This window comes from Rhinichthys klamathensis, unplaced genomic scaffold, assembly GCF_029890125.1.
Source record: "Rhinichthys klamathensis goyatoka isolate OS25496 unplaced genomic scaffold, OSU_Roscu_1.1 h1tg000209l_1, whole genome shotgun sequence".
NCBI classification, from domain to species: Eukaryota; Metazoa; Chordata; class Actinopteri; order Cypriniformes; family Leuciscidae; genus Rhinichthys; species Rhinichthys klamathensis.
The window spans coordinates 2,438,779-2,466,488 of record NW_026606734.1 but is presented as its reverse complement, the minus strand read 5'-3'; the positions used below and the strand labels follow the sequence as shown (position 1 = coordinate 2,466,488).

The window sequence follows — 27,710 nt, the reverse complement described above, 5'->3', positions numbered from 1 at the left end:
TGTGTATATCTTTGTATTTGTATTTACTCATTCCATGCTTGCAGAACGAACCGAGCTGACAGGACTTTTTGTGGAGAAGCCAGAAAGTGTGGTAGCCATCACAGGTATAAAAACACACACACATTATTAAAGCACCATAACAAAACAACCATCAATGGGAATTACACGATATTGATATTGATGTTTTGTACGCAGGTAAAGATGTATCATTTCTGGTTAAGGTGGACTCCACCAACCTCACACGTAAACCCACCATGAAGTGGTTAAAGGGGAAGTGGATGGACCTCGGCAGCAAAGCGGGAAAACACATCCAGATAAAAGAGACCTATGACAGAAACACTAAGGTTAGAGGGCATTGTGCTGTCATATATAATGCCATATAATGTAAAACATATGCACCATGACAGGATTTCTAAATTCAGTTGCAAATGCCAGTTGCATAAACATAGCCGCTGTGTCAAGACACACCAAGCCGACAGTCGGACAACATCTAGCATCTTTGGGCTAGTCGGTGAGCATCTTTGGGCTAGTTTTTGCGGTGTGTTCCGCACGTCAGCTTTAGGAAACCCTCCGTCGGCTTTAGCCCGGCCAATTGAGCATGATGAATCGGCGTCGGCCCATCAAGATTGGCTGTTCAGCTTAGTAAACCAGCACATGAGAAGAAAAACGAAAGTGACAAAGCAAGGAAACGACTAAGACAACAGGGCTAACAAAGAATGCTTTTCCTACTGTACATCTTCATCTTTTCAGAGCATTCCAATACACAAATATTTTCATAACCACATGGCATAACGTATGGAGCCTAATTAAAAGGATAGTTCATCCAAAAATAAATTCTGTCATCATTTACTCGCCCTCAAGTTGTTTCAAGCCTGTATACAGTTCTTCGTTCTGCTGTACACAAAGGAGATATTTGGAAGATTGTTTGTAACCAAGCAGATCTCATCCCCCATTGACTACCATAGTATTTTTTTCTCCTACTAGAATTTTCATTTTTGGGTGAACTATCCCTTTAATATAAGTGAAGACAAACTGATCTGGGGTGTTTTTCCCGTACAACGACGTAAGTCGATGCTTCACTACCATAGTATGATGCATCATTGAAGAAATCAACTATAGGCCCTGTCCCAAATGGCGGACTTCATGTGGACTTTCGGTCTCGTGGACTTATATTGCGCGTGCTCGCGAGTCTACGAGTCCGTAGGCCATCCCATTTAGCATTTTAACGCTCTGAAGTGTGCTCAGCAGCGCCCCCTTTGTACCCTTGAAGCGGTCTTCCGCGAAGCCCACATTAGCCGCTTTCCGACCAAGTAGTTACAGGAACTTAGTTATAGGAACTGTCCACTTCTAAACAGTTCTAAGAACTACTCTCCCCCAAACTCGGTTTTGCTGTTTGCGTTCGCACTGGCCAAGTGGCCATAGGAACTGGTAGGAGGGGTAAGGGAGTGACGCAAGCACGGCGGCGGCGGCGCCACATACAACAACAACAACAAAAAAACTGAAAGAGTTATAGGAACTACGGTCTGAGGAACTAAAAAATCCCCAACTTAGTCCAGTCGGAACACGCGAAAAAAAGGGTTATAGGAACGTTAGGTTCTAGGAACTGCAAAAGTCCCTCCGGTCGGAAAGCGGCTATAGATGCAGGCTCCACGCACTTTAACTACCCAGGAATCCTTGCGAAAGGCCAATCAGACAACGGATGGGAGGAGATTTCGCTCACGGACAATTGTTAACATGGCTGAGAAGAAAATATTTAAGTGTAATTATCATTACGGTTTTTATGACAAGTTTATACAAACATTATGATCATCGACCAGTGGTTGATGTCTCCAACATAGGCTAATGATAGCGAGCTGAATAATACGATCGCATTATGATTCATTAAATAAATAGAACAGAATGTCAGGGCTTTACTGAGTCATATGTAAACACAACAACAATAGACAGCATATTTCCCCGAACCTGTAGCTCCTGTCCATAACAACAATCAGACCGTCTTCCTGTTTCCGGCGTGACGATCGAGTCTGTCCCAAAAATACCTCTCAATGCGGACTCGCGCAAAGGGCCCTATAGGTCTACACTACATGACGTCACCGAAGTGTGGACTCTGAGAAAGTCCACAAGTCTTTTTTTTTCTTTTTTTCTTTTTTTAATGAACAAAAAGTACAGGGGATACAAGTATCAAGCACAAAAAGATAAAATAAATATAACAGTAAAATCAAGCAAGGCAGTAGATAAGGGATAGTCTACTAAAAAACAAATAAAAGTTCACAAAACATGCACAGAAACGTCTCGGTTACATATGGTAACCCTCGTTCCCTGAGGGAGGGAACGGAGACGTAGGTCAGACTGACCAATAGGAATCTCGCTAGAGAGGCCAATCTACTTCGAGTGAAACTAAAACAAGCCAATGCACATTGGCATGCAATCATTTGCATCAGCTGCGCGTCCTCGTCAGCGCGGGTATTTAACAGCAGCTGTTATGATTGCACGCTAGTTTTTTGCTGAGGAGCCAAACCTGAAAAAGCTGGCCGCCCCAGCGGGCGGCAGCAGATGTGGCGACGGGACCTACGTCTCCGTTCCCTCCCTCAGGGAACGAGGGTTACCATATGTAACCGAGACGTTCCCTATCGGTCAGTCACTACAACGTAGGTCAGACTGACCAATAGGAATCCCTACCAAAGCGCCACAGCTGCTGCACCCCATCCAGCGCCCCATGCAAGCCTCTACACCTTCTTGCCTAGAAGGATGATAGGAGGAGGCTACACACAGAGTGTATCTGTCACTGTTGTTCCGTAATAACCCATACAGTGAGATTATTGGATAACACTGGGAAAGCGTGCCCTTCAGTTAGGAAGGAGGACGCTGCGGAAGCCACTTACTTCAAGGAGTTATGTGGGGAATACATATGGACTAGCCCGAAGGCTGTACTACATATGAGATAGTGGGTGACTTAGCCCAAGGGAAAGACACGGGCTTCCGTTAGGAGCAGCCGTGGAAAATATACACATATGGGATCCCCGTAGGGTCACACATATGGAACCCAGCCCAGATCCGGTTCTCAAGGATTCAGGGGATAAAGGCCTGGCACCTGGACGCTCCGCCATGTCCGGGCCGAGGGGTTTTTGGAGGACTCAACAGGTTTTTCACTCTGGAGCAATAAGGGTGCACAGTAGGGTGCAGCAAGCCGACAGAGCCGGGCCTCTCGGTGCTTCTACCCGTTTAGGGTGAGAACACGGGAGGAGACCGGCTCTACACGTAGGCTATAATATCTAGCGAACGTGTTAGGTGTCGCTCAGCCCGCAGCTCTACAGATATCTGTTAGCGAGGAGCCACGTGCCAGCGCCCAGGAGGATGCAACGCCTCTCGTGGAGTGTGCATGCAACCTGAGCGGGCAGGGCACGCCTTGAGCTTGGTAAGCCAAGGCGATGGCATCCACTATCCAGTGGGCCATCCCCATCAAGGGTGGTGAGGGAGGAGGAGCCACCGGAACGGTTTCTGGCAGTAAAAGGTGCCGTCCACGTTCCCGTAAGCTCCTCATGCACTTCCGGGAAGAAAGGCACTGGGGTGGGTTGCTGAGAACCAGCGCGCGCCACCCCGAGATACCAATCATCCAACCTCGAGGGTTCGGGACACGGTGGAGGATTCCACACGAGCCCGACCCCGTTGGCGGCCCGGGAGAGCATGGCCATCATCTCCGGGTCCGTCTCAGGCACTGCTGGCACCCCCGAAGGAGGCAGCGGTGCCGAGTCGTCGTCGTCCGCAGAGAGGTCTGACCCACCCTCCGATGCAGCGATCGACATCTGGTCACTGGGAGCCCCAATGGAAGCTCAACTGGCTGCGGAGCATGAGAGGGGTGAGGGCTCCTAGGGGGTTGGTTCCCCGAAGGAGACGCGCTCACCGTGATCCTCAGGTCACCCGCGCCCCCGCCCGAAGCAACCCTCTGAGGAGGATTGGAACGAGGCAGAGGCACGGGGACTCCGCCCCTTTGCAGGAACAGGAGTCTCGACCGTAGCTCCGCGATGGTCATCTTCCCACAATGGGTACATGACTCATCCACAAACGCTGCCTCAGCGTGTTCAATGCCCAGACACACGAGGCAGCGTTTGTGACCATCCTGTGAGCCCAGGTAACGACCGCATCCAGAAACACACAAATAGAAGTCATCTTTTTCTTTTTAAAAGACGCTCTCTATTTCTGTAAGCTCTTTTAGGGACTGCTCTCACTGGTGCTGTAACACGCAGGGGAACAGTCACTGCGAACACAGACAGGAATGTGCACCTGTCTGTGCGCGATCTCTCTCTCTCTCTCTCTCTCGCTGTCTTACCAGCTGTGAAAACAGCTTTTGAGCGCTCGTACGGCGCACCTTACCAGCTGTTACAACAGCTTTTTGGTTTTGCTCAACACCACAGACAGGAGAGAGAAAAAGACGACTGTTCGCGCTGCCGTGCTGTAACGCCCGCACCGGGTAGTGATGTGTCCTCCCGTATCGAGGCTTCGAAGCGTGTGTCGAGTAATCCGGGATGATTTCTGTGAAGCGCGTATCGAGGCTTGTGTCGGTGACGTATGTGGTGACGTTTGAAGCCTCGCGAGCCGCATGTGCCACGTGACTGCTTCAGGAAGTGGTTCGCGGTTTGGCGGTCTATTTGAAATATAAGGGCCAGCAAAATGCAATGGATTCCCCCTCACATTTTGTGGACTTGGGACTTTGCGAGTTTGTTAGCGATCTATTCAAGCTTCTTTTTCTTCATTCAATTCATTCAATGCTTCAGACACCAAAGCCATAGTGTCATTATAATCACACTGCACGTTTTACATTTATTGTCCACTTGATGGCACAATAGAGCAAATGAAGCACCATGAAGCTTCGGCACATGAGTGAACCAATTGGATGAAACGCTTCAATGCTTTATGAAGCTTCATCTCGCCATCACTAGCACCGGGAAGGAGAGGTCCAAAGAAGAGGCTCGTAGTCACACTCTGTAGGATTAAACATGAAGCGTTTGGCTCCGAAGCAAAAAGCTAGCGTGCAATCATAACAGCTGCTGTTAAATACCCGCGCTGACGAGGACGCGCAGCTGATGCAAATGATTGCATGCCAATGTGCATTGGCTTGTTTTAGTTTCACTCGAAGTAGATTGGCCTCTCTAGCGAGATTCCTATTGGTCAGTCTGACCTACGTTGTAGTGACTGACCGATAGGGAACTACAAATACACAAAATGAATACAAGTAATTAGAAATAAATAGCATTAGAAATAGATAAATAATAATCTTCAGAAAAAGTCCACAAGTCCGGAGTGTGCCATTTGGGACAGGGCCATAGTCACGAGTCACGACTGTTTCCTGAAACCATATTGTCGCAAAGTGGTCGTTCAACCACATTGGTTTATGACGTCACGCACGTGGTGGAGTAATAACTTATTTTAATGAAACTGTTTGAGATCGAATTAATGCTAGATGTTTTGATATAAATTACAGACATGGCATCTGAGGAATATTAAAAAAAATTCTCAGTTATTTCGCTTTATTTTCAGATTTAATCATAGGCTCGTTCTTATAGTAGAGCACGTTCGCACATGCGCACTTTTCAAAAACGGTGCTTTAAATCTCTTGACAAACTCAAAGACGTAAATGACATTTGTATATTATTCTAAATAAAAGACACAGGTTGTACTGAATGTCAGCTTGCTTATTTTGCTCAAGATAAGGATTTATTAAGTCCACATGTCATGCAAACTAGAAACTCTGCTTCTAACCACAGGTCGAGAGCTGTCGTTCCAAACACACAACTCTGCGATGCTGTTTGCGAATGTCCGTTGGAACGATGGTTTCGGGAAAAACCGACTTGTTGAACTATGCTGATAACGACGGAACTTGCGACCATAGTTGGCTAACGATGCTTTCGGGAAACGCACCCCAGCATGATTCATATTCATAATGTTAAGTGAGCGCTGCTTTGTTTACGGTTTGTATATTCGCATTCCTTCGGATGAGACGTTAAACCGAGGTCCTGACTCTCTGTGGTCACAAAAAATCCCAGGATGTCTTTCGAAAGAGTAGGGGTGAAACCCAGGTGTCCTGGCCAAATTTGCCCCTTGGCCTCTGTCCATCATGGCCTCCTAATCATCCCCATATATATATATACAAATTGGTTTCATCACTCTGTCTCCTCTCCACCAGTAAGCTGGTGTGTGGTGGGCGTTCTGGCGCAATATGGCTGCCGTCGCATCATCCAGGTGATGCTGCACATTGGTGGTGGTTGAGGAGATTCCCCCTTCTATGTAAAGCGCTTTATAAATGTAATGAATTATTATTATTATTATAATTCATGCTAACTTTTTTGAATGAAGAATAAAGACTGCTTTCATCTGCTGTTGTGGATTTTATTATCTTTCACAAAGGCACAGAATACTTGCTAGTTGACAGTCGGCTTTAGTTTTAGTGGTGTGTTCCACAACTTTTTTGTCCAGATGCAGCCGTCGTGAGCCGATTCCACCATCGGCTTCCTTTATGGCTTGCTTTTTGACATCGGTTTAAGAACTAGTCTGACCTACTAGCAATTAGTTAGGGCAAATCAGTCTTACTTTTCAGATTCAAATTAAACCAATCTACCTTTTTATGTTACCGACTTAAAAGTTAGGACTAGTCTTAGATGACATCTGGCCATAAATATGCGTTGTATTGATCTTCGATCCAAGTAGAGCATTTGTTTATTTTCCAAAGTCAAAACTGTAATGTTAAAGTTATTAATTTTATGATTAGAAACTTTCTAAACTCTAAATTTTAATAGTGCTATACATTGAATGACTTTTTGTCTTTACACCAAGTTGATCAAATAAAATGACTTTGTGACATGTGACAATATTGAACATCATCCTTAAATGTGGCACATTTCATTCACTCGCTCGTTCTGTCCCAGATCTACACATACGAGATGAAGATCGTCAAGGTGGTCCCAGGAGACGCAGGCGGATACAGGTGTGAAGTGTCTGTCAAAGACAAATGTGACAGCTGCACCTTTGAGATCACTGTGGAGGGTTAGTGTGTCTTTCACACACAACAAAAATAACACTTACACGCTTTATCTCTTAGTATGAATCTGTAAATGACTGTTCTATATTTATCATTCTTCCTTTTCTGTAGCTGCTGAACAAGAGGAGCAAGCAGATATTTTGTCTGCCTTCAAAAGAGCGTAAGTCTGAGTAGACAGACAGACAGAAGTGACAGAATATATTTCTCACAATTTATGACTGAACAGTTACAGGACAGGACTAAATTCAATAATTGAATCAACTATTAAAAAACACATATTGGTCAACTGTTAATCTAAATCTAATTTAAATTTAAATATTGGGGCGTATATATGATAACATTGACTTATGAAAATTGTTCTTTTCCCTCAATGCGAGGAAAACAAATGAACGCACACTTGTGAATCACGCAATATAAATACACATAAATATAAGCACGTATATTGTGTTTTATTTACGTACTGTATATATACATTTAACTCATAAGTTGTTCTTCTTTTTAAAAGTATGTGCTATATTGCATGAAATGTTTGTTTTGTGAATTCAACAGTGATGCTGGGGAGGACGACGGAAACCTGGACTTCAGTGCTCTTCTCAAAGCTGCTAAAAAGTAAGTGTTCATTCTGTCCTTTAAAAGCACACTCCATCTCCTCTAACCGCTAACTTTTATTGATCACGTCACTTTCACAGGAAAAAGAAGCCAGAGCCAGAGTTGGAGGTCGACGTTTGGGAGATTCTGAAGAGCGCTCATCCCAGCGAGTATGAGAAGATCGCATTTCAGTACGGCATCACTGACCTGCGTGGAATGTTAAAACGACTCAAGAAGATGAAGGTTGTGGAGCCCAAAGTCAGCGAGGGTACGAGAGAGAGAGAGAAATGAAAAATCAAGTCTCTGTGCTTCTGTTTGTGATTGTGTGATCGTGTGTGGGATGTTTCCGCAGCATTCCTGAGACGGCTGGAGTCGGCGTACTCTGTTAATAAAGGAAAGAAGATCGTCCTGTCTGTGGAGGTGGCTGACCCTAATGCTGAGGTCAAATGGCTAAAAAACGGCCAAGAGATCAAAACTTCTGCCAAGTGAGAATGCAGAAAATACATACACATACATTCAATTTCAAAGACACATTAATGGCCCAAAAAAAAAACTTTTATTTGAACCAAAAACATAGTTTTGGTTTTTAATATTTTGGACTTTAAAAGTGAAGTATGTCATTCATGCACCAAACAAAATGGCAAAAATGACAATATTTTGTCCAAATATACAGGCCATGAGAAGCCTGTAGATCCAATCTTATTTTATGGCTTCTGTCATGTTTTATATTGTAAGGAGATGTCTCATATTTCTGTGATTTAACCGACTCTTTGTGTGGCAGATACATCATGGAGGCCAATGGAAACATTCGAACCCTCACGATTAACAAATGCAGTCTGGCAGATGATGCAGCATATGAATGCGTGATCGGGACTGATAAATGCTTTACTGAAGTCTTTGTTAAAGGTGTGTGTAAATCAATTAAATACAGTAACTTGTCATTAACACATTTTTTATATAAAATGTTTAATTAGGTATTGACAATTTATTGGCTTTTGACCTATTCCCACCTCTGTTTCCAAATATTGATATTTTTATTAAAAGATTTTTATATAAAAAAGCCATTATTTTTGTTTAGTTTTTAGTTGACATAATTACTACAAAGACTTGGGATTATGCATCGACCCTATTACCATAACAGTTTCCCCTTTTTAAAGTAATGAACTATACCATAAATCAAAAAACATAATGGTGAAATCATCTTTTAAAGAAGTCATGAAAAAGTCTCTTATTTTCGATCAGTTCATCTTAGATTTTGTCAGTAGGGGGCGACCTTAAATAACAGCACTCTTACAATCGATTTTGCAAAGTAAACAATTGATCATTCTGAAGTGGAATTTAATTAGCATAGAATTCTCCTTCTAAGAAGCACATTGCAGTTTCATGAACTATTGTCAAAGTAAACTGTAAAACTTTCCAACCCTTTTAGAATTCTGAAGGAACTATTATAGTCCAACTTGTATTCAAATGTATTATTTGAGATGTACAATGCAATTTAATAACACTTTCTTTATCTGGTACAATGTTTAAAATCATTTAAAAAAATCACCACACCAAATTTGTGCATTGCAGAGCCACCGATCACCATCACTAAACTGCTGGATGACTATCAAGTTATGGTTGGAGAAAGAGTGGAGTTTGAGATAGAAGTGTCTGAGGAGGGAGCACATGTCATTTGGTAAAAACACATAAACAAACTACAAACAGACAATAGTTTGCAACATTTTAAAAAAAAAAAGAACATTTTTGAAAATTATTGCTTTCAATTGTACTGTAAAGTTAAATGGATATAATTACTTATTTCATCTCCAGAACAACACATTTGACAGCACTAATATACAATCTGGAAGAAATCGCATCATTACTGTATAGCACAAGCTGACTGGCCTCTGCTGATGCTGCAGCCAATGAGATTGCTTGTTCAACATTTAAACAGTCTGGTTCAGGCCCCGTTTACACGATGGGAAAACGCAGATATTTCTCTGCGTTTTGCCCTCTCATTTACACGAAAACGCCGTTTTTATCACAGAAAACGATTATTTCTAAAAACTCCGGGCAAAGTGGAGATTTCTGAAAACGCCGGTTATGTGTTGCCGTGTAAACTGGGAGAAACGGGGTTTTAGGTTCTCTCTTGTCGATTCTGAGGATTTTGATTGGCTTGCATGGCTTTATCCTTCTCCCTACACTGCCGCCCATAGGTTTGGCATAGTTATGATGGCGCTCGACGGCGTATTTATGCGGGTGTGTGCACGATGTTATTTTTGAAAACGGAGAGGGGGAAAATATTCGTTTCTCTAAATACCCGGCTATGTGTAAACGTAGCCTCAGTGTTTGCAGTGTTTCCTCTGAACCCCTCCACCTGCCTAGATCTGGTACAGGATTCATGCATGTCTGTTTATGAAGCAGCAGCAGCAGCATATCTTACACACTCACAGCAGTGTGTCTGTGTATTTATTAGCAGTAACAAGTTCATACTTGCTCTGCAGAAATAATCAACAGCAGCAGCAGCAGCAGCGCAGCAGATATAGTCCGCCAGAGGCCAAATACATTATATATGTATATATATAATAAAAGGCTACACATTTTTACAGTAATATATATATTACTGTATAAAATGTGTCGCCTTTAATGTATGTGTACTTGTAGGATGTTTGAAGATGTGGAGCTGTCTCGAGATGATAAAAATTCGAAGTATCGATTTAAAAAGGATGGGAAACGCCACTGTCTTATTATTCAAGAGGCAACAATAGAGGACAATGGGATGTACTTTGTTTACACCAATGGAGGCCATTCGAAGGGAGAGCTCATCGTTGAGGGTAACATCGGATCTCTCCTCACAACCATCCTTTTATTTACAGTTGTTTAACTGGTGGTTTTGAGGACCGAAGTTTAAAACTCATTATTTTTTCTTGTCTTTGTCAAACGCAAACCCAGAGAAGGAACTGGAGGTGTTGCAAAGTATCGCAGATCTTACGGTCAAATCGGCAGAGCAAGCTATGTTCAAGTGTGAGGTGTCTGACGAGAAGGTCACAGGGAAATGGTTTAAGGATGGCGTGGAAGTTCTGGCCAGTGACCGTATCAAGATTTCCCACATCGGCAGGTCAGCGTTCAGATGCATGCACATCTGTTCACTTCGCTCGTAGATGTAATTATACATGTTTTAAATGTGTGTGTGTGTGTGTTAATCAATTCCAGGATTCATCGTTTAGTCATTGATGAGGTCAAGCCAGAGGATGCTGGAGATTACACGTTTGTCCCAGACGGTTATGCGCTCTCAATCTCCGCTAAACTTAACTTCCTGGGTGAGAAGGAAACTCTATAGTGAGCAAAACTAGCTCAGATTTGTTGATCTGTTGTGACCGGACATAATCAGATTATTCTTTTTCTTTCAGAAATCAAGATCGACTATGTTCCCAGACAAGGTAGGACCAGTGTTATTTTAGTTTTTATTTTAGTTTTATTAATATTTTGAATTGGCTTTTATGTCAGTTTTAGTTCGTTTTTGTTTTTGTTTATTTCCAGTTAATATTTTTAAGAATTAACTAGAATAATTGTAATAATAAAAAATAAAAAAATTTGCTTAAACTTATTTCAGTTTATTGCCAAGGCATTAAGTTTTAAGTTTTTCAACTATTATTTATATTTTAATTTATTCCAGCTTTATTTCAATTAACAGAAATGTTTTAATAGTAACACTTTACAATAAGGTTCCATTAGTTGCATTAACTAGCATTAACTAACAATGTACATACAGTACATTTGTTACAATATTAATTCATCTTTGTTAACGGTAGTGTTCATTGGTTCATGTCAGTTTAGGTCCATTAATTAATATTTACATAATATACAGCTTTTGAATTCAATAATGTATTAGTAAATGTTCAAGTTAACATTAAATACGAGGAATAAATGCTTTAGAAGTATTTTTGTTAGTTTATGTTAACTAATGTTAACAACCTTATTGTGAAGTGTTACCCTGTTAGTTTTAGCTGACGATAATAACCCTGGGTCGGACCACGATTAATCCTTTTGCCAGACTTTTAATGTCTCTTATCTACATAGTATCAGAACTTTTTCTCCCTTACCGCACTTGCTTGCGTCCGCTTACTTTGTCTTGCTCTTTTTAAGATCCCCCTAAGATCCATTTGGATGTGGCTGGTAATATGGTTTCTCAAAACACCATCATTGTTGTTGCTGGTAACAAGCTGCGTCTGGATGTGGAGATCACAGGAGATCCCGCTCCCACCGTCTGCTGGATGAAGGGAGATAAGGTACACATACACTCATGTAACTTATGACAATTACTACATGATTAAATAATTCATAAATACTCTTAATATAGCTGTTGGCAACCTTATGGCACGCGGAGAGATAATCATCCGTTTGTTGGATCTGTGCACTAGCAGCACATATAAAAATCTCACACTTTTATAGTATTTATCACCTCTGTATGCAAGTTCAAGGGACTTTATTTAAATGAAATGCATACACTTCTTTAGCTATTGTCATGTGCCAGTGATTATCCCTTCATAGGTTGTCGACTCTGTTATATTACGTAATAAATTTGAAATCAAATATTTGAAGTTACTTATTTGAGACTTGGCCTAGTGGGTAATGACTATAAATATGGCAAAACAAGGACAACTACAGAAATAAATATGTATGCCTACTGTGAATCTTTGAATAAATAAATTACACATGCTTATTCACAGGGTTTTTAATAAAAAGTAAAATGGTACGGAGCACCACACGACACGCAGACAAAAACATACATATCGTGGTGACGATTTACTAATTCCTTCACTCGTTTTAGCAAATTGTGGCCACTGTGAACTAATTAGTTCCCTTCTTTTGATTTAGTAAATCGAGGGCACGTATTATTATTTCAGGCACACAATTTACTTAAAACGAGGGAACGAATTAGTAAAACGTGCTGACATATTAGTAAGTCGTGAGAACTTATTGTTAATTTGTGGCCATGATATAAATCTTTTTCCCTGCATGTCAGGTGCGGGGCTTCGTAAAATGGAAATATAATTTTCACAAATATAACAAGAAAATGTGTGTGTGGCTGTGTGCCGTGGATAAAGAACAGAGTGAACATTTTAATTTAATTTTATTTGTGTTGAGAAATACTGTAAGTAGACTAACAAGAAATAATACTGGGTCTCATGATCATGTGGCTATAATTTTCAGATAAATTAAATGTATGTATTGGAGCAGCAAATCAGCATATTAGAATGATTGACACTGAAAATTCAGCTTTGCATCACAGAAATAAATGGCATTTTACAACGTATTAAAAGATAAAACAGTTATTTTAAATTGTAATAATGTTTCACAATATTACTGTTTTTACTGAATGCGGTGAGCATAAGAGACAATGCAAAATATTGTTTAATACTTTTCTAAATAAATGAATAAAACCGCTGTCCCTGTATATTACAGGCACTGACAGAATCAGAGGGACGTGTGCGTGTGGAAAACAGGAAAGATCTCAGCTGTTTCGTCATTGAAGGAGCCGAGCGAGAAGATGAGGGGAACTACACCATCACTGTCGCCAACCCGGCAGGCGAGGACAAAGCCAACCTCTTCATCAAAATCGTAGGTGTGTTTCCAGCACTGCCTCTTTCTCCCTGCAGATGGCACTGTGGTTATGACCAGAACTGAAGCAAGACATTTCATCTGCTAGCTACAAACACTACTCGACCTCTAATGATTGAATCACTGTTAGTGTGAATGCACCTTCAGGGTCTTAAATGCACATTTAGGTTTACATTTATGCATTTGGCAAATGCTTCTATCTAAAGCAACTTATTAAACATCTTATCAGTTCATGCATTCCCTGGGAGTCAAACCCATGCCATTGTAGATGTTTCTAAATTCTCTCCACTTTTGCAGATGTTCCTGATCCTCCTCAAAACGTGAAGTGTACTGGAGTAGGAGAAGACTGTGCCAATATTATCTGGGAGCCTCCAAAGTTTGATGGAGGAGCACCTTTAAAGGGTAACACACACCTGTTTAACATAGCACACACATGAAATGACCTCTATTAGTTACAGGTAATTCAACCCCACCCTCTTAAATGCCAAGACATTATGGCCACATTCTCACGGCAGCGGAAAAATGTATTTTAGTCCTTCATACAGTTACATTCAGAAACAGTCGAGTTATTTACGGGAGTGACAACCCAAACTCACAGCTAGGCCTGTCACGATAACTACTTTTTGTTGGGCGATATATTGTCCCAGATATAATTGCGATAAACGATATTATTGTCAATAATTCTTAAGAATATTTAGATCCTGGAAATGGTCAAAAAATAAATATCCTAAATAAATAAATAAAAATAATAAATGACCATTTCCTAACAAAAAATGCACAAGTATGAAGAAAAAGTAAGTAGAAAATAAAGCAACCGTTCTGTGAGCCACCGTGTGCCAAAAGGACTCAAATGCTCCGCTCTCAAGCCTGGGTGGAGTTAATTAACCCATACCTGTGGGTTAGTGAAGATTCGACAGATGACCTCGCAGCTCGATTGGGCTCTTGTCAAGTTAAAAGTGATAAGTTAGACCTTTCAGTTTTATGGACATTGCCATCTGTGATATTACTTTGGTCATCTGATAAAGTTTGGCTGAGCCGGCTAGAATTATTTGCATCAAATAATAATTCTATCACATAGAGACATACACACACGAAATAAACAATAGGGCTACACGAGATCTATTTTCCCACTGGATTCATAACAGCACAGTGTGCTCGTCGCTACTATACACAGACTTATATAGCACTGAACGTGATATTACTGCAGTAACAAACCACCACCGTTTCCATATTGCAACGTTAATTCACGACGCATGCTTCAGTGTATTGAAGTGAAATGTGCAAAACTTTGTCCAAAATAATACTGATAACAGTGTGTACTGTTTATATTAAGGCGAGACACGGCAGGCAAAACATCGGGTTTTTTTTACTGGTCAATATTGAGATTTTTGGATATTTGTCTTCTTTCAGACTTGTGGTGAAAAAAAGTCCGAAATACACATTTAGGTCTTTATTTTACTACACTTCGTCTGTTTGCGTCTGTAGATTTCAAATAAATTCAACAAAAGTTTGCGTTCTTAATCAACATACTTCTCCGCGATCTCTGCCGTCACCCTCTCATCACATGCACCGTTAGGAAGCTCTCTCTCTTCTGTACAATCCTGTTGGATCCAAATATGGTCATTTCCTTTTTATCAGCAACCAATCGTGAAAGTAAAAAGACTGAATGCGCGATCTCATTGGCTGATGATAAATCTTTAAAGCCCGTTTTCTCAAAATGACCTGCTTCAGCCATTTGCCGCTATGAAAAGTTTGGCGGCTGCAGCAGCCATTTAGGTTTTGGCTGAGCCGGCTAGCCAGCCAATAACTTCATCAGCCAGCCATTATTCTCAAAACAAATGGCTTCGGGCTCTAGTTCATACAGACGCTACCGTCGCTGTGTGAACGGGATGTTTCAAGACTCACACCTGTAAGTAAATGCGGTTGTCAATCCCAAAAACTGACAGTGTGAACGTAGCCTCTTTGACTCACTTGGCGTCATGTCAACAGGAATCTGTTCTGCTTCTGTTTCCTAGGCTATCTGATGGAGAGGAAGAAGAAGGGATCATCTAGATGGACGAAGCTTAACTTTGACGTGTATGAGAGCACAACATACGAGGCCAAGCGCATGATTGAAGGCGTTCTGTACGAGATTAGAGTTTATGCGGTCAATGGAATCGGAATCTCGGGTCCCAGTCTCAACTCCAAACCGTTCATGCCAATCGGTGAGAAGGTTTTGCTAGGAAATTTGTGATGTCATTTTTACGTCTCTTGTTTTAACACTTGGTTTTCCTTTTTCTCTCTCAGCCCCCACCAGTGAGCCCACAAAGTTGACCGTTGATGATGTCACGGACACTACGTGCTCACTGAAGTGGCTGGCTCCGGAGAAGATCGGAGCTGGAGGGCTTGATGGATACCTCATAGAATACTGCAAGGAAGGAGGTGAATCATCTTCTACGTCAAATCATTCCAGACCTAAACTAACACAAAGCTAGTGGAAACATGTGCAGTTGGGCAAGGTTGCTCTAGTGATGGCAATTTCAAAACACTTCTTCATGAAGCTTCGAAACACTTCTGAGTTTCAATGGTTCACCGCTGGGGGCGATGATCTCCGTCAACCCATGAATCATGAGGAGAACCAATGAACATGTGTCTGTGGGTTTTACCTGATCTCTGATCAGTTTTATACATTTGTAGACTATTTAACCCTCTACTGCACGCATTATCATGCAATCATGGAACAAATTTTCACAGTGTTTTTTTATATATAAAATAGACTCAAATTAACATTTCTTTCTTTTTTTTTGTTCTTTTTTGGGGGGGGGGGGGGGGGGGGGGTACTTTTGGGTACGTTGCCATATGGCAACATTGTGCGACAATGGAACAGCCTGATGCGTTTTCTCCCAAAATGACATGAAATTCATAGATGATTACAGACCTGTCTTTTAGAAATGAAATTGTTTTTATTATTTAAAATGTTTTCAAGAGCTTTGTGTACAAAATATGACACTAATTTTCAAAGTATTATTTCAACAATATTTACAAAACATCTGACGCAAACTCATAAGAACTGTTCAAGTGAAACTACTCGATGTGAAACACCTTAAAGCAGTTGTTCTCTCCGTTAAAGGTGGGGTATGTGATTTTCTTTTTTGACCATTTTTTCAAAATCACTTGAAATCCTATTCCTAACCCACTTACAGCCACTAAGTTAGAAGCACTGACATGAAAATTAAAAAATTTAATCATCTGTGGAACGGGCAGGACTCGAAAAACTCCAGCCAATAATTTCCAAGATCACCTAGAATCATTGGACAGTAAGTGCGTCAATCAAACGGTCGTACCATACCCCCCTCCCCCATGCCCCTCTTCGAATGGGTGGAGTGGGTGGAGTCAGGGCCAGCGTTGGAGGAAAGAAGGTAGGACCTTTTGGAGTTGTGTATTTTCAAAATCTGCCGGCCGTTTTGCAAATCACATACCCCACCTTTAAGGCAGAGGTGCACCTTGCACTTAGAGCAAACAACTCTGACGATGCCCTTGCAGCCAGGATTGCAGCCTGGAGTCATCAAAAGTGTGTGAAAAGAATGACGTTGCAAGGGTGTGTGTAGTGTCGTGATGTCATCAAAGCATATCATTGGTTACCACCAGGTTCTATTATGAATTTAAGATCAATCAGAGCTCATGTTTATTTTCAAATTTTAAGAAATGTCCAAAGAAAGGGTATGTTGCCATATGGCAACACTGTGCAGATTAGACATTAGTGTAATTAAAATGAATAATGGTAGGTAATAGTCTCATTGGCCTGTTTAGCTGAGCCATTCATAGAACAAAACAAACCCTGACAATTGAAAAAATAACATATATACACTTGATAATCTTATTAAATGATTAGATAATTGCATTTGAAAGATTTTACTTTCAATAAAACATTTGCAATAGATTTGTAAAAGGGGTTTTTATGCATGTTTGGCCCGGGTTTTTGTTGCATTTACACTGTTCTGACCACTAGGGGTCACCATGGAGACAGGTGTCGGATTGTTTCGAAGCCTTGACACAATATGGCACATTTCCTTCAACTGTTTCAGTGTTTCACGAAGCCTCGATCTGCCCACCACTAGTGGAAACATGTGCAGTTGGACAAGGTTGCTCCATCATGCAATACATCAGAGGTTTCCCAATCCTGCTCCTGCCGATCGAATCAAACACACTGCCTTTCATTTTCAAGCGATCCTGAAGACCTTAATTGGTTGCTTCAGGTGTGTTTGATTAGGGTTGGAGATGAACTGCGCAGGACAGTCGATCAGCAGGAGCAGATTCATGGAAAAATACTGTAACACCTGCTAAATAATAGGGCTGGGTGATATACCTAAAATAAATGATAGCAAAATATATATTTTATTTTCAGCCTGTTCATTCAGGGTTATAATCATTAACTAAAACCAAAATTATATATAAAAAAACATGTTGAAATCAAATAAACATTAACTAACTTTTTATTTTTTTTAAGTAAAATCTTTTTTTCAGGTAATTTGCAAGGCAGCATTTCCCATATTAATAACTAAAACGAATGAAAACTATAAAACGATATTTGTAAACGTACAACCAAAAAATGTTTATATTTACCTACATATATTTTTTAACTAAAACACTAACATACACTAGTGATGTATGTCTCGAGACCGGTCTTGGTCTCGAGACCGGTCTCGAGACCACTTTTACGTGGTCTCGGTCTTGTCACGGCCTTGACGGTCTTTGGTCTCGGTCTTGTCTTGGTCTCGGACCTCTCGGTCTTGTCTAGGTCTCGCTGTCTCAGTGATCGCAGCGGCAACGAGCACTTTGATCACTTGATTTAAAAAACACATATCATCAGGGTGCGATTTGTGAAAAAAACAGAGGGGGGGATGTTTTGAAAAAGTTTTATTCATAAAAATAAATCATGAGAACATGAACTTCATCACTGCATTTGCAGGAATTGTAAAATCTTTTTTCTTATTAACTCATGAAGTAGCCTAACGCAATATGTTTTACTCTAATAGCTTATCATGTACAGTATTTGATATATTAATATTTAGTAAAACACATATCAGTGACATGATGGGTTTTACCTTCATTCAGGAGATTTTGGGTAACTGCACAACTGACAGATGACTTTGAGCGCACCGCCAACGGTGTGTGTGTGTGTGTGTGTGTGTGTGTGTGTGTAACCATAGCGACAAAAACGACCAACTTTCGGATCCTGCACTTAAGCCTATAATTTCGTTTTTAAAAATATAATTATGTATTTAAAAGTTGCAGAATGGATTCATTTGGAGACTTCGAAATCAGCAGAGAAAGGCAGGCAAATGCAAAACAACATTTGACAAGTTATTGCTTAGCTTCAACACTAATGTTTTTTTTCCCCTCCGGTCTCGACTTGGTCTCGGTCTTAGTCTCGACTTGGTCTTGGTCTCGACTTGGTCGGTCTTGGTCTTGGTCTTGGTCTTGTCTTGGTCTCGATACCATCTGGTCTTGGTAGTGTCTTGGTCTCGGTTTAGGCGGTCTCGACTACAAGTCTAACATACACTGAACTCCTTCTGTGAACGTTTTTGAGTGATAATGTGAACAAATCATTTTGTCTATAAATCATTAAATCATTAATCTATTCTAATCTCATGACAAGGACAGTGTTGCTCATTTTTCTTTTGCATGTGAAATCATTACAAATATATGTTGAATATTCAATATATCATCCAGCTCAATTTTTTTTACTTGTTAATTAACTATTTTAGCAAATAAAATATTTAAAATATATATATTTTTGTTTTATTTGATTTTTTCTTATTTTTCAATTGTTTATTTTAATTTGCCATTTTATTTATTATTATTATTTTAATTATGTATGTTAAAATATATCTGTAATTATTTAGCTACTTTAAATTTACATTTTGCATTTAATTATTATTAATAATCCTTTTTTGAATGTATGTTTCTTTGATTTCTCTCCGTGTCAGAAACGGAGTGGCATCCTGCTAACTCTGGCCTCGTTGAGCGTCAGAGTTTCGTGGTGAGAAACCTTCCCACTGGAGAGAAGGTGAATTTCCGTGTGGTTGCGGTAAATATTGCAGGCCAAAGCCCTCCAGCATTGCTCGGGCAACCAGTCACTGTCAGAGAGATTATGGGTAAGCACAAAGTAAGATTCATTAAACATGAGGTGTGTCTCTAGCAAACTTGTTCCTTCACAGTGATATTCTCCACTCGCTTCAGAGCATCCTAAGATCCGTCTTCCTCGTGAACTCAGAACCAAATACATCAGGAGAGTCGGAGAGAAAATCAACCTCGTCATCCCCTTCCAGGTGTGTATGTTAAATACAAATGAACCACATCCAAATCCAGATCGCTTTACAAATGAACAAGTATACGTGTGTTTTTAGGGCAAACCTCGTCCTATTGCTACATGGCTGAAGGACGGGCAGCCAGTGGATGAGAAGAAAGTAGGTGTCAGGAACTCAAACGTCGACTCCATCCTTTTCATTCGTTCCGCTGAGAGAGATCACTCTGGGAAATACACACTTGTCTTGAAAATTGAAAACATGGAGGACTCAGCCACCATAGACATCCGAATTGTAGGTAAGACAAAAAAGACGTGTAGCCACTGTTTTATCCAACATGCGTATGAATATCATTAAAACCAGTGGTCGACCAATAAGGATTTTTCAGTGGTCAATAAGGATAGAGATTTATATATTTATTATATTTTATATAGATTTATATAGTCAATATATAGATATTTGATAATATTTAATAATAAAAACAAATAACTAATATTATTTTTAACACAATATTTACAATTTACAAATTCAGTACCCCTTTAAAATAACATTTTAACTTACCCCCTGAGATTAAGTTAATATTTCAATAATTTAATAACAGATTTGCATGTTCACGTCAGTCACATGACATGCAGGTAATCAAATAAATATATTTAATCTTTTTTTACTGTTATTTATTTTGAAATTATTAATTTATTTTAATTTGACATTTTTATAATTTAATGATCATTAATTTAATTATTAAATAATAATTAATGTAGTATTTATGTAAATAGAAATAATTTTAAAGTTAAGTTTTAGATTTGACATTTTATAATTTAAATACTATTAATGTAATTATTTATGCAAATATAAATAATTTTAAAATTACATATTTATTTTAATTTTAAATTTTTGAATATTTTTATTGAAAATTTTTAATTGGGAAAAAACATGCGAATACAATAATTTAAGTATTTAAATAAATAAATAAATCATAAAATATGTATTCATTTATTTATTAGCTTTCATCAAATCGCAAACCCTCTCCAGTTCCCTCACGAACCCTGGTTTGGGAAACTCTGTGTTAAACTGACAGCCCTAAAATCTCTCTGTCTTATCACTCACACACACACTGAGCGCTGATTTACTCCAGAGACGTTCATCAAGTTCAGCCTCTGACACTCTGGTCTCCTCCCAGATAAACCCAGCCCTCCGACTCAAGTGCATGTGACTGATGTCTGGGGCTTCAATGCAGCACTGGAGTGGAAACCACCCAAAGATGACGGCAACTGTGAGATCACTGGGTACACGATCCAGAAAGCAGACAAAAAAACCAAGGTGAGAGATTTGATTCCACCGAAACACTCATTAAAGGTGTTAAACATTCATTTACGTCCAAACCTGTGTGACTTTATTTCTTCCATGGAACATTTGGGTCAAGTCATGGGCTACTGTTATGGTGATACATGAGGGTGAATAAATGATGGCAGAACTTTTATTTTTGGGTGAACGACTCACTTTATCAATCCAGCCATCATGTGTTCTCCTCTCCTCACCCTGTAGGAGTGGTTTACGGTGTACGATCACAATCGCCGCACTAACTGCACCGTCTCTGACCTCGTCATCGGAAACGAGTACTTGTTCCGCGTCTACAGCGAGAACCTCTGCGGCCTCAGTGAAGATCCCTGTCTGAGCAAGAACACCGCCGTCATCGCCAAGTCTGGTCAGTGTGCGGGACGGAGGGAATGTCAGGAGAAATTCACGATAAAAATGAAGCTTAGTTATTCGACTGAACTGCAGAAACTATTTAAATCTGTTCAACAACATCAGAATTAAGGGCTGCAGGATTCAGGGAATTATTTTCTTTCTTTTTTTTTATAAAAATGTGATTACAATTGAAAAATCTAGGTTTGCTGTGTTGTGCTTGTTTGTAGGCCTGCACAATTTAACCAAAATGTGTGATTATATATCAATATAATAATAATAATGTAATATTTTTATATAATAAAATGATTATTACTAAATAAGAATATAAAACAAAATAAGAAATTTTGTGATTTATATATCAATATAATAATAATAATAAGAAATATTACTCATACATATATATATATATATATATATATATATATATACAGTATGTATATATTACTATTATAAAATGTAATATTACTTATATAAAATGTATAATATACATTACTAATAGTTATATATTAATAAAATATATATATATATATATATATAATTAGAATTATATAATTATTAATAATATAAAAATATATATATTTAAGAAATATAATGAATGAATTATTTTATTTTACATTACAACTGCAAAATTACATTACTAATGTTGTTATGTGATGTGGTGTTTTGTGTAATGTGGTCACGATTCTGTGAAATGCATGATTGTGTAACTCACACCATGTAGTTTTATTTTTAATATTTTATATTTTTTATATTTGGATTATCTTTTTAGAAAGGCCTGACCGGGACTGGGGTTGCAAATTAAGCCTTTTGGCTAGAAACCTTTTATGCAACACATCTACACATATTGTTATGGCTTTGACTGTGATAATTATGTATGTAATAATGTGCGCTGCATTGTCCCTGACAAATAAACGAATAATAAAATAAATAATATTAATGGATGTTGGATGTATGGATTTTAGTGCACCGATATCAATGTTTGTAGATTTTGACGTCAGTTTTCTCAATGTCACACTTCCAGATTTGGAATTCAAACCTCCTCCTTACAAGGAAAAGGATATGACCTCGGCTCCCAAGTTCACCGCCCCCCTCGTCAATAGATCTGTGACTATAGGCTACAGCACCGCCATCAGCTGCTCCGTCAGGGGCTTTCCTAAGGTAAGACACAATGCTTATCAACACACTGTACTCTATTTAACATGTGGGCAGAATCCTTGTCTTCAGCTCAGCGTGTCATATTATTGGGTAGCTTTGATTGAAACCAAGCTCCCAAAATGACACGTTTCGGATATTGTCTCAGTATGACGTCATAGTGTGACGAAAGACCGCCTCTGCAGAAGATCAACGCCTACTTCTACATCATCACTTCTTTAGCCCCGCCCACTGATCCCAGCATGCCTTTAAAGATATGTATTTTAGTTTAAATCTTCAGGTGCAAACAGATAAAGTTTAATAAAATAGACACTTACCAGTGTAATTTGGATGTTTTCTTTCCACTAGTCTGAAACAACAACATTATGAAAAGCCAAATAGCCCAAAATCTTAAAATTGACCAATGTTTTTGCCTTAACATACACTCACCATCATTTACATCCCTTACAATCCACTGCAGGAAAAAAAAAAAATCACTGATTTTATCAGGAAACAAGATCAGTGTCATATCTAGTTTAATACTAGACTGGTTAATAAATAAACAAAAATTAAACTTCAATTCTGAGTAGAGTAACTATATATTACAGCTTGACCTCTTTGTGTCTCTGTCCAGCCGAAGATTATCTGGATGAAGAACAAGATGATAATAGGCGACAATCCAAAGTTCCTGATGCAGAACAACCAGGGCGTTCTGACACTCAACATCCGCAAACCCTGCACCTTCGACAGTGGGAAATACTCCTGCAAGGCTGTAAATGCTCTCGGAGAAGATGAGGTGGAGTGCAAATTGGAAATCCGAGGTAATATAATGTGTGGAAACATTATTGTTTTAGTATAAACTAATACACATACTAAATAATGCCTTAATACAAATATAAAAGGTTTATGGATGCAGGGTTAGGAGTTAGAAAATATTATTAGCTCAGTGTAAAACACATATTATTCAATGAAAATTCCCCACCATGATAAACAGATGTGTGTTGGAACAAGAGCTGATTGCAGTGCTTCAGTGTTTCACTAGAGGGCGCATGCAGAACGACTCTGTGCTTCCTTAATTAAACTGCTGTGTCATGTTTACTGGCATTCTTGTGTCACCAGTTAAACATTATCACTGGGAAAGCATGTCATCAGACAACATTCAGATGGAAAGCTACAGACACAGACAAAGAATATGAACAAACAATGAAGTTATGCAACCTAACGTCTCTAGGGCTAGTTTTCAAGTCATTGCCTGAGGAGAATGAATACATTTAAGGTGATTTAATGTATATATGCGTCATACTGACTTGCACACAGAATTCAAACAAGCTTTAGATGCAGGAAACCAACTAGATGCTTTATGGATTTCCTCCCACGCAACATGTTACAGAAAGATAATTAAAGAGGGAAAGTCGTACTTAATTTCACATGTCTCTTTTTAGTAATGCCACTGGCTGGCGTAATGTGGAACATTTAAAACAGCACATTATCATAGCGCTACATTTACATTCTGTATGCAGAACACATAAACAAGATATTATCCACATTTCCTGCTCATTCCATCCACTTATCATCACAATTTACAGATAGATATTCATAGGCCACTAACTAATCATATATCCCTTAATCTGTTTATAGTATAAATAAGTTTACCCAGATTAAAAAAGGGCCATTAATGGCATTGATTATATTAATTAGAAGGCATTGATTATATTAATTAGAAGGCATTGATTATATTAATTAGAAGACATTAATTTACCTGTTTTGATGGCCAAGACAACGTGTATTAAAATGTGATGATGTGAAAATTAGAATTTTGTCACCTAGTATTAATTGGAATGTTTTTTCTTTGACAGATATCGTTGAGGTCAAGGTCATATTTATTCTCCAAAATAAAAGGAAAATATATTTCAAAATATATAATATTAATAATAATTATATTATTTTCATGACAATTAAATTAAATTAAAATGTATATGTATAAAAAAAACATATATTTAAATATATGATTAAAATTTTACGGAGCCCCCCTGGTCCCACTTTGTCAAAAAAAATAATTATAACTATCTCGTGGCCTCAAGATAGTGACTCGTGGCCTCAAGATAGTAACTCGTGGCCTCAGTAACTCGTGGCCTCAGGATAGTGACTCGTGGCCTCAAGATAGTAACTCGTGGCCTCAAGATAGTAACTCGTGGCCTCAGTAACTCGTGGCCTCAAGTGACTCGTGGCCTCAAGATAGTAACTCGTGGCCTCAGTAACTCGTGGCCTCAGGATAGTGACTCGTGGCCTCAAGATAGTAACTCGTGGCCTCAGTAACTCGTGGCCTCAAGTATCTCGTGGCCTCAAGATAGTAACTCGTGGCCTCAAGATAGTAACTCATGGCCTCAAGATAGTAACTCGTGGCCTCAAGATAGTAACTCGTGGCCTCAAGTATCTCATGGCCTCAAGATAGTAACTCATGGCCTCAAGTATCTCATGGCCTCAAGATAGTAACTCGTGGCCTCAAGATAGTAACTCATGGCCTCAAGATAGTAACTCGTGGCCTCAAGATAGTAACTCGTGGCCTCAAGATAGTGACATGTGACCTCAAGATAGTAACTCGTGGCCTCAAGATAGTAACTCATGGCCTCAAGTATCTCATGGCCTCAAGATAGTAACTCGTGGCCTCAAGATAGTAACTCATGGCCTCAAGATAGTAACTCGTGGCCTCAAGTATCTCGTGGCCTCAAGATAGTGACATGTGACCTCAAGATAGTAACTCGTGGCCTCAAGATAGTAACTCGTGACTCGTGACCTCAGTAACTCGTGGCCTCAAGATAGTGACTCGTGACCTCAGTAACTCGTGGCCTCAAGATAGTGACTCGTGACCTGAAGATAGTAACTCGTGGCCTCAAGATAGTAACTCGTGACTCGTGACCTCAGTAACTCGTGGCCTCAAGATAGTAACTCGTGGCCTCAAGATAGTAACTCGTGACTCGTGACCTCAGTAACTCGTGGCCTCAAGATAGTGACTCGTGACCTCAAGATAGTAACTCGTGGCCTCAAGATAGTACCTCGTGGCCTCAAGATAGTAACTCATGGCCTCAAGATAGTAACTCATGGCCTCAAGATAGTAACTCGTAGCCTCAAGTATCTCGTGGCCTCAAGATAGTGACTCGTGACCTCAAGATAGTAACTCGTGGCCTCAAGATAGTAACTCGTGGGCTCAAGATAGTAACTCGTGACTCGTGACCTCAAGATAGTAACTCGTGGCCTCAAGATAGTAACTCGTGGCCTCAAGATAGTGACTTGTGACCTCAAGATAGTAACTCATGGCCTCAAGATAGTAACTCGTGACCTCAAGTATCTCGTGGCCTCAAGATAGTGACTCGTGGGCTCAAGATAGTGACTCGTGACCTCAAGATAGTAACTCGTGGCCTCAAGATAGTAACTCGTGGCCTCAAGATAGTAACTCGTGGGCTCAAGATAGTAACTCGTGGGCTCAAGATAGTAACTCGTGACTCGTGACCTCAAGATAGTGACTCGTGGCCTCAAGATAGTAACTCGTGGCCTCAGGATAGTAACTCGTGGCCTCAAGATAGTATCTCGTGGCCTCAAGATAGTAACTCGTGGCCTCAAGATAGTAACTCGTGGCCTCAAGATAGTAACTCGTGGGCTCAAGATAGTAACTCGTGACCTCAAGATAGTGACTCGTGGCCTCAAGATAGTAACTCGTGGCCTCAAGATAGTAACTCGTGGCCTCAAGATAGTGACTCGTGGCCTCAAGATAGTAACTCGTGGCCTCAAGATAGTAACTCGTGGCCTCAGTAACTCGTGGCCTCAAGATAGTGACTCATGGCCTCAAGATAGTATCTCGTGGCCTCAGTAACTCGTGGCCTCAAGATAGTGACTCATGGCCTCAAGATAGTAACTCGTGGCCTCAGTAACTCGTGGCCTCAAGATAGTGACTCATGGCCTCAAGATAGTATCTCGTGGCCTCAGTAACTCGTGGCCTCAAGATAGTGACTCGTGGCCTCAAGATAGTAACTCGTGGCCTCAAGACCCTTTGTTATTAAACTGGACCCTGTAGTGCAATACTTCACATTCATAATTCACACTTCAAGACATGTTACTATCTTGAGGCCACGAGATAGTTATAATTAACCAGGACCAGGGGGGCTCCGTAAAATTCTCATTACTGTAATGCAAAAAAAAATCTCATTACATTCTTATTCTCATTACACTATAAAATCATCCCATTCAGACACATTTTTCTTAAAATTAGCATAAATTAAATGCAGTACAACAGATACTACCATGGTATATACTTTTGATACACTCAATTTACATAATATATCATTATTGTTTCATGAGTAATGAGAATGATATTTCTTCCACATAATTGGTTGAGAGGTTTTGGGTGACGGCATATGTCATATCTCATCTCTTCTCACAAATACACACACTCTCTCTCTCTCTCTCTCAGCCATGCCGACAGAGAAGAAGGAGTAGGATGAACGGAAGCAGCAGAGATGAAATGGATCGGAAATGACATTGAGTATGATCGGCCCTAAACTTATGTTTTACAGTCATTTGTGTTTGCCAGGCTCATGAAATGACTAACGGCGGCTCACGTGGTGTTAAACTCTCGCTCTGGTTTTGTAGCTTTTGAAGGCTTTGAATAAACGCTCGGTTGACTGCATTAAGCCCCAGTGAGAAGTATTTTTGTCAAAACTATAGCAACCGGTGACGTTGAGCAATTATGCATGTTCAAAAACAATGGCTTTAATGGGGACTGAAAACAACCTTCCTTTCAACATATAGTCGACATATATCCTCTTCAGAAATGATTTTAGTGTTGAAACAGGTGATCAATTACCTTGCTTTTGCTGATCTACGTTATTATTGATAGCAGTTACATACCTTAATGATAACTGAAATGAATTGCATCAAATGGAATTGTGCTTTCATTTTGCTACAATATCTGGACTCAAAACTGCACTGTATATGTAACTTGTATCTGCATTTGTTGTTTCAGGACAGAAAATAAACTATTTTATGGCAACTGCAGCATCACTGATTTCACAACACAACTGCACAGTAAGATAAAGCACACACCTAAACACGGAAACTATGCGCATATTTTCAAAGCTCACTAACCTACAATATTATAGATCTGTTCATCGGTTTATAATATAAATAGTTTACCCAAATTAAAAAAAGGCCACTAATGGTGCTGAGTATATAAATGAAAAGACATTAATTGACTTGTTTTGATGGCCAATGAAACATGTATTAATATTAAAGTCCAGGTCATATTATTAAAAAAGTTATATATATAAAATATTGTTTTGTAATTTTTATATATATAATTACGAAAATATATATAAAATGATAAA

General features: G+C 39.5%; 1 protein-coding gene across 1 annotated transcript; it reads left to right on the top strand.

The window, feature by feature from the left end:
• On the top strand, positions 1-27,376 carry mybpc2b (myosin binding protein Cb). The gene is made up of 26 exons (XM_056263697.1): positions 1-104; positions 196-344; positions 6,921-7,038; positions 7,145-7,193; positions 7,583-7,642; positions 7,723-7,889; positions 7,974-8,106; positions 8,403-8,527; positions 9,194-9,299; positions 10,268-10,437; positions 10,556-10,721; positions 10,817-10,923; positions 11,014-11,043; positions 11,750-11,892; positions 13,070-13,229; positions 13,523-13,627; positions 15,241-15,429; positions 15,512-15,646; positions 19,195-19,362; positions 19,448-19,536; positions 19,615-19,810; positions 20,693-20,832; positions 21,058-21,217; positions 22,223-22,359; positions 22,967-23,153; positions 26,798-27,376. Exons 1-26 carry the CDS (start codon positions 35-37, stop codon positions 26,821-26,823), a joined length of 3,285 nt encoding a protein of 1,094 aa, XP_056119672.1. The 5' UTR covers positions 1-34; the 3' UTR covers positions 26,824-27,376.
• The last annotated feature ends 334 nt before the right edge of the window (positions 27,377-27,710 follow it).

Excerpts from the sequence above, each read along its gene's own strand:
- mybpc2b (XM_056263697.1), top strand. The coding sequence starts at position 35 with ATGCTTGCAGAACGAACCGAGCTGACAGGACTTTTTGTGGAGAAGCCA. Across the intron at positions 8,107-8,402 it reads GAGATCAAAACTTCTGCCAA|ATACATCATGGAGGCCAATG; the intron begins GTGAGAATGCAG and ends TTTGTGTGGCAG. Across the intron at positions 21,218-22,222 it reads CGCCGTCATCGCCAAGTCTG|ATTTGGAATTCAAACCTCCT; the intron begins GTCAGTGTGCGG and ends TCACACTTCCAG.